Below are 8472 nucleotides of genomic sequence, written 5' to 3' on the forward strand. Positions count from 1 at the left end.
TAAAATAGATTATGGAAATGTTAATTAAGTCATTAATTACATTATTTAAGCAGCATTGACAGATAAGGGAGTGTGTATGTGTATGTGTGTGTATGAGGGGGGGTGTCGAGCTCCCTGGGTGGTTTAAAAGGATGTGATTGGTGACAAGGGACACTGTGGAGATGGCGTCCAACCGCTAGCGCTGACATGATACAAAGTGGCCTACACTGCTCTCTCACCTCACGCTACTGTCTACAGCAGTTTGTAGAGCTGCCTGAGGACGAGTAGCTCATCGCCCTTTTGAAGATATATAAGTGCACACAAGGCTAAAAATGTGTGTTGTTTTTTTTAAGTGGCAACTACACATAAGTTGAGAGGATTTTGGGAAGGAGAGCGCTGCGCTCTGAGTTTACACTTTTTGCATTCTGCTTTACATTCTCCTTTGTGAGAACATTTGCAGTAACATTAGAGTAAAGGCCTCAAACCATATTTCCAAGCGTTTCCAGAGGAAAACACAACAGCACAATTGTAAGATGAATTACCCACAAGTTGATACTATGGACTCTCTTATCTGTTGACAGTTTAGTTACCACAAAGCACAAGAAATGTGTTTTCCAATTCTCTGAGAATTGAGCTTTTCTTTGTCCCATCAAACCTATATTAAGGGAGAGAAAATTGCTCTGATCACACTTGATAACAACAAATGATAGATGTTGTAAACAAGCAGAATACCTCAATTCTGATCTGAGGCATTGATTTGCCTTTGCAGCCAGTTACTGTGTGGATGGAGGTTATTTCAGTCAGTCTACTGGGAGAAGGATTTTCTTTCCTGTCCAGTGTATTATTTTGATTCTAGAAATGTTGAATTAAAATGTACTGGTGAAAAAGTGGAAAGGTGGAAAATAATGAGTCTTGATTTCTTGGGTTCTCCATCTGGTTGCCAGGCAGTGCTGAAAGGTGTACGTCTTGATATTAAATGGCTGCTGATTGTAGGAAATGATAGTGTGCACCTGTTCGACCACCACAAAGTCAAGCTATCATGATTAGCTCAGACATCAGTCACATGAACCTAATAATAACTACCTTATTTCTGGGATAGTTAGAATGGATTAACACGAAGAATCCCATAAACGTACTGAGTCCGCTCCTAAAAACTAAACAATGCTTTTTCCTGTGTTTCAGAAGCTGAGTACTGTGATAGAATGAGATACGATGTACTTTTTTATTTTATTATTTTGGATTTTCTTTGCTGTTTGACTTTCTGTACAGAATGTATGCACATATTTTAAAAGTTTTGTCCATTCGCTGAAAATTCGTATCTTGAAAATAAAATTGCGACTACAGCAGATCCTGTCAGATTTTTCGGCTGCATCCGTTTAGACACATATCTACATCGTTTAGACACTTATTGTAAAAAACATGACTCAGTCTGTCCCTCTGTTGCGCGCTCGCTGTATGCATGGGAACCTTGATGGTAAATGTAGTTAATTAATGGCCGGTTCTATAAAATACAATCCTGCTGGTGCCACTGTTCTGTATCACTATCTTCCCTTTTTTGTCCTGCGATACCCGTTCCAAGCAAGAAATGGGACAAGCTGATTTTTCTATATTTTAAAGGAATAATGTACTTCTTTTGGCAAATAACATAGATTTGCTTACTTGACAAGTGTTAGCTGAGAGAGATAATTCCACTCTTATGTCTGTAGGCTAAATAAGAAGCTAGGAGTTGAGTAGCTTAGCATAAAGTGGAAACAGGATAAGAGCGAGCCTTGCTCCACCTACCAGCAACTCTAAAGTTCACAAATTACAATTTCATATATCTTGATTGTTTAATTTGTACATAGCAAAAAAAAAAAAAAGGCAGGATCGTCACATTGCTGTGAGCACACGGTATTTCAAGTAACTGCTGCGGTGGGATCTTTTTTAGGCACGATTTCAGCATTTGTACAGAAACAGGAACATTGTTTAAAATCACAAGATGTAACAATTCAAACAGCAGAGACCATTTTAAGATACCAATAGCATAGCAACAGCTCTTTACACAGCAAAATTATATTCTGACATTTTCCATCATCTATAGGGGCACATAATTGTTAAATCACTATGTGCTGGACACTATTTTCACAGTAGGAGTCCAACTGACAAAGTGTTTCCAAGCTCTTAGTCCTGTTTTAGTTTAAAAAAAAAATAAAAAAAAAAAAAAAAAGGGGGTGAATGTTGAGCAGTTAATAGCCCCAATACACTCTAAAACAGACAAAGACAGCAGACAAACAGCTGGTTCTCTTCATACTACATTCAGTCTTCGTATGCAGGCGTGTTCACAAGATGCCCACAGCCATAAACACCGGGCTTCACCCAGACATCCCTCATGGACATGAACAGTAGACAAAATTGATATCATTTGGCCCTCCTCCATCGGCATCAGAGGTACTGCCCTACAATGTTTTAAGTCCTACCTGAATGACAGATCATTCTCTGTCAACATGGGCAACTGCTCCTCTCAACAGGCCCCCCCTGACCTGTCGGGGTACCGCAGGGGTCCATTTTGGGTCGACTTCTGTTCTCACTCTACATGCTTCCTCTTGGATCCATTTTCCAAAAACATAACATTTCTTATCACCTCTATGCCGAGGATACCTTCCCCTCAAATCTGGAACGGCCTCTATAAATTCATTAAAGAGCTGCCTGGCTGATGTCAAAACCTGGCTCTCGCAAAATGTTCTATGCTTCAATGAAGGTAAAACAGAGATCTTGCTGCTCAATCCCTGTCGGCTTTCCAGTCTTTTCCAATGTATGACTGTTTGTCTATGTGCAGCTCTTTGGGCAAACTTTGTTGTGTTTTAAAATGTGCTGTACAAATACATTTCGATTGATTGATTGATCATTCACACCCTCGCGGTGATGCTGCCCCATCCGTAGAGTCCAATCCTGTGGACACTCAACCAGCCACGTTGACCTACTTCCTATGACCTCTCTCCGGTACAGGAATCCTATGCTTCCTGGTTTAGAAGATCCTCCAACATGTATTTGAGCCAAGCAAATCAGTTTTATATAAATGTTTTGGTAGGAGACTTTGGTAAATGTAAAAACTTATAATTTTCCCCCAATGTTGCAGATAAAATCATTAATAAAATCAATAGTTTATGCGACTATCGTCTTGTTTTATAAAATAAAAAAACTTTCCCTTGTTTTTACCGGCACCTGGTAGTGCCATATTACTACCACCAGAAGGTGGCAGTAATGAACCTAAAGGCTGTTTTTTGACTGACATCGAGCATCAGAAGGGGAAGAACATAATCGTAGCAGGTGTTGGGAAAACATGTGATGTTAAATGCCACAAAACAAACAGGAGAAACATGCAACGATTACTAAATCCAACAAAAGTTCTGTGTGGCGCTTCATCAATCAATTTAACAGTACCTATAACCACCAAAAGCACTACCGTATTGAAATCTTGCGGCCATCCCCTCGAAGTAGTCCCCTTGTGCAGCGATAGACTGCCTAGCACTCCGGCCACGCACTGCTTACAGAACGTAAATGAATCAACAGTGAAGTCGCAGAGAGCCAAATCAAAGTAGTGGGGAGCAAGAAACTCACATGTTTTCAAATATACTGTGAGCAGGCTTTTTGTCATGTTGGAGAGGGCCTCAGAGCATCACAGTAGGACTTGGTGTTGACTGTCTGACCCTGGGGGGTGAATTCATGATACACAGCCTTGTGAATGTCAGAAAAAAACCACTAACATTGGTTGCACTGCTTACCTGACGCACCGTCTTTAGTTTTGAACTGTGATGTTCTGCCCCTTTTGAAATACTAATGCCACTCTTGCTTGGGCCATTGCTTCATAGTCGTAGGCTTTCTGAAGCATTTCAAAGGTTTCCTTTCCCAATTTGCTAAGTTTCACCTGAACTTTGATGTGCGCTACTTCAAGTCCATGGTGAAATCGCGAATATGCGCATGTACTAGTGGTCACAAAAACATGTGTAACACAGGTGTTGATGTTGATCCAGTTAGGTAACAGTGACGACTTAATCACCTTTGGGGATGTGCTAGAACGTGTCTGATTCAGGGGTCTTGTATACCTCGATACCACAGGCCACCTTCAGGGGTCTTGTATAGTCCAGGGTTTGGTGGATCAGAGCTGTTTTGGCGGCACGCAAAGGATGTAGAGAATATTAGGTAGAAGCGGTCATAATGTATCGCCTCATCAGTGTACACAGATGGACTAAAAGAAATTCAAAGTCAATATGAGACGGCATCAGCTCTTGCATGTTTTGGTACTGAACAGAACCCCTGCTGAATCCAGAGTGCTTCTTATCCTCCTGACATAATGTGGTATGTTCACATTATGTCAGGAGGATAAGAAGCACTCTGGATTCAGCACGAGTCTCCCACACACTCTAAAGACACAGTTAATGGGAGGAGAGGGACTTAATAATAAGATTAGGATTATGTTATTATACTAACAAAGTTATTTGGGATTAGCCAAAGTGTGAATGTAGCTAATTGGACTTTGGTGTCAGAAATATGTGGGATGAAGCAGTTGCTAATGTTTGTACTCGGGCGGTGTTTTCTCAGGTGTCTGTCGAGCTACCTCAGCGGTCGGTACCAGCAGGCTGAGCAGAGATCCTTCACAGTCCGGCCCAGAGACTTTAAGGAGGACGGAAACCACCAGGGCTGCTGGGATCTGTCTGAGGCCGCTTCAGCAGCACCACCAGATCAAGCTTCGTCAGGGGCTTCACCCAGTCAAGAGGAGGAGAGGAAAGTGGATTTGTTGACGAGTGGATGTCTCAGCTTTTTCTGAACCACTAACAGCAGTTTACAGAATACAGGCTGAGAGTAAATCCTTTGGGTATTAAGATGTGTCTAACAGCCATTGAAAGTAACATGGTATATCAGTATATTAGGAGATCTTACGCTTTAAAACCTATTTTCGAGGTGCCAAATATTCTTGTTTTCCTTTATGTCAATCATTTCACTCTCACTTCATTCAGCTGATATATTCACACATGTTGCAAATTGATGATAAGGAAGAGAATGCACGCAGCTTGCATGAGTGTGTTCGGGCTCAGAGAGAAAAAAAACCCGCCCGAAATCACTCTCTTTCCTTAATGATGCCCACACAGAGACAATGGGGAGCCGCTCTGATTAGTGTCACCTGTCCTTGTGCATCTCATCAGCTCCATTATGGCTCCATCTCCCATGCTTCTTCTGCTAATTGAATAGCCCGTGAAGTGGTGACGAGGACGGGGGCGAGAGCAACGTCTGTCCCGCTGCTGCCTCAGAAATGAGAGTAAAGCTTCCCAGAGAGACACTTGTACTTAAAACATAAACCATTATCATACAGATAGAAAAGGTGCTAACAAGTAGCCCTCATGTTATATTACCATCACATTGACTGCAGATAATTTTCATGCGTAACAGCTTTGAATTAGTATCTACCGAATAGAGCATTTTTGGGGCGATGCCGCATTTCTTCAACATATCAGATGCTTTCTTGCCAAGAAAGCACATTCATTTGAATATCTGTCTGTTAAATTTAAAGCTACAGCCAGCTGCTGGTCAGCTAAGCTTAGCTCAAGGACTGTGGACAGTTTGAAAATCTAGAAAAAATATTTTAAAGTACTTTTTCTGTATCAAACTTCTTCTGCTTGCCTTAATTAGTGTAATCAACGTAAAAATAATACTAATAAAAAAAGATAATGAATTTGCAACCCCTCCCTGCAGGTTTGTATTGCAGAGATGATGTTCGGGTCAATTTGACCAGGCAGTGAAAGTGGAGGCTATAAGGGGTCAAAAGTGTCAGGTTTAGACCATTTCTTTCTTTGAAAATGTGAGACAGTCTTTCTTACTCCCTCCCACCATGTTTCACCCCATTTCTCTGTCACACACACACACACACACACACACACACACACACACACACACACACACACACACACACACACACACACACACACACACACACACACACACACACACACACACACACACACACACACACACACCCTATTTCATCCCAATCTCACACGCATGCACAATCTCTTTCTAGCTAACCCACTTGTGCGCGAGAAATACAGATACTATTTTGATGGGAACGTTTCTTTTTCCCGCAGGAAAACTGCGCCCACACTTAGCAGGGGAGGGCCGAAACATACAACATGGTTGCTGAGGAGTCCTCCCAACTATACACTCTGCAGATACATACAACTCAGCAGCTTACTGTAGGACAACATGAGCAACAGAAACAAAAGGATGACCGCCCTGGAGGCTCTGGAGCACATCCTTGATCACGACAGTGAAATAGAGGAGGATGTGTCTGAAGATGAAGACCATCTTGAGGTCAATTCAGATTATAATGGTACTGATTATGAACCATCAGATGAGGAAAGTGATATACCTGTTCCTCCAAGCGAGACATTCGTGTCAAAATATCGTGAAATACAGCGGTCATCCTCACCCGATACACATCAGCCGAGAACGTCTGCCGAACATATTGTAAAGACAGTGCCAGGCCCAACCAGGATGGCAGTGACTCGTGTCACAGACATCAAGTCAGCTTTTGAGCTGGTCATTCCAAACTCAACACAGAAAGTCATTGTAGAAATGACTAATCTAGAAGGGAGACGTGTTTTGGGGGAGAAGTGGAAGGAGCTGGATGAAACGCAATCCTTATGACTCATTTGGCTTGATTTTGAGTGAGCGGGTCAATATGACCCTGAACAGCAGAGGTGTCTCATCTCTATTTATCTACACCACGCCATGAAAAAAAGAAAGTTTCAAAATGCAAATAAAATTTAGGAAAACATACATGTTATGGTAGACTAATGCAATTTATATCTAGGTTTTTCCAGTGTACCTAAAAAAATAGTTTGAACATGTATTTTTCATGAAAACGAGTGAGTTATCCTAATTGAACTATGATCTATGGAGGGGTGAATAACTCCATTCCACTAAAAACTGATTGAATTGTTAGTAATGGTGCTGGTGATGAGGTACAAACTATATTTATTAGGATTTTTTTGGTTTCTGACAACTTTTGGATGATTAAACATGCACCGGGACCCGGGAACATCATTGCTGTACCTAAGAAACGAACATAACAGGAGGGAAACCATGTTTGGAAAAAAAAAAGTATTTCAGGTGTTCTTTGAGTTTTTAGTTTGTCTCATGATCCGTCTGCTGACATCTGTTACCTATACTTCCTATATGAGACCGCCTGGGGGCCATCAAGATATTTTGGCTTCACTTTTGGGAAGCGTCCATCTTTATATATCGTTTCTGTGTTCATTAGACTCTTCTACAGATTGTAACTCAGGTTTTCTAATGTAAATTTGGAGTCCACAACCTTTTGGCCTAGAAACACCTAAATCACCATGATGACATCATCCGGGTTATTTTCACAGACCTGACAAAGCTCCTGCAGAAACAGAACTTTTCGCAGTATGCTTTTCATTGTATACAAAGGGACTGTAAACAAATGTTTTTCTGTAAATGTATTCCATAGGAAACCATCTTGTATATGAACTAACTGTATGTAAACTGTAAATAACTCAATATCGTTACTGTAAACCATTGTTGAATCACTAACTGAATGTTATACTTGGAAACAAATAAAAAGTGAGGCAGGCCTCTATTTGATGTTTACATTGAATGGGTTTCAGGTCAGTCTGTATTTAATCAACAGAGAATACATGAGATATTATTCAGATGTGCAAAGAAAACCTTGAAATATAAAAAAGCGATCTTTTATTTTGATTGGATAAACATTGCCAGCTGTGATGCAGGGCTGTAGTGTTGGTGCCTCTCCTGCTGGGAAGGAGCTTTGCTGTTATCTGCATGTGCCTGAGGCACAGCTAATGTAAAAAGATCCTCCTCACTCTGCTCTGCTCTGCTAGCAGTGAGCTCTGCAGGCTTATCCTGCTCAGTCCCTCTTCGTTTCACCTCTCGGTCACAGCCAAGTGACTCTCAGCTGTGCACCACCTCAGCTCGGGCCTTTTTTTTAACACCCAGGATAAAAGAAGTACAGCAGTATCTCACACTGCTGTATCTGTTAAATGCCACAACAACAGTGCCCCCCATGCCTGTATGGTTACGGGGCTTAATGTGTGCGTGTGGGGCCAGATGGACACTTTCATGAGTGTACGAGTGTGGATTATTCTGCGGGCTACATCTGGGGCTCCACATGGTACAGCAGACTGCGGTAAGAGAGGCAGGTGGGCATGCGGGGAGGGCACACCTGCAGTGGGCTCTCTTACATCTATAGTCACTGACAGGGCATTGCCAAAAATGGCAGAGTGAAAGGTTACGAGACCGTCCTGCGAGACAAATGCTTGGACAAACGTCTTCCTCTGTCCTTAACTTCCTGTGTTATGGGAACAACTAACACGTTTGCACGTTTTTACCACATGCACACACAGGGAATAATTTGGGGCGAGGTGTCTTGCTCAAGGACACTTTGTCATGTGGACAAGAGGAGCCAGGGAATGGACT

General features: G+C 41.8%; 1 protein-coding gene across 1 annotated transcript in view; it reads left to right on the forward strand.

The window, feature by feature from the left end:
- LOC138624093 (uncharacterized) overlaps positions 1-7633 on the forward strand; it is an 87790-nt gene extending 80157 nt beyond the window's left edge. The window contains exon 5 of the mRNA XM_069703997.1: positions 4558-7633. Coding sequence (XP_069560098.1) covers positions 4558-4783 — 226 coding nt within the window. The 3' untranslated portion in view covers positions 4784-7633. The remainder of the gene's footprint in view (positions 1-4557) is intronic.
- The last annotated feature ends 839 nt before the right edge of the window (positions 7634-8472 follow it).

The sequence above is a fragment of the Brachyistius frenatus genome, unplaced genomic scaffold (assembly GCF_029030835.1).
Source record: "Brachyistius frenatus isolate BFR_SWC_R1_liver_20210118 unplaced genomic scaffold, ASM2903083v1 Contig_49, whole genome shotgun sequence".
Classification (NCBI taxonomy): Eukaryota; Metazoa; Chordata; class Actinopteri; family Embiotocidae; genus Brachyistius; species Brachyistius frenatus.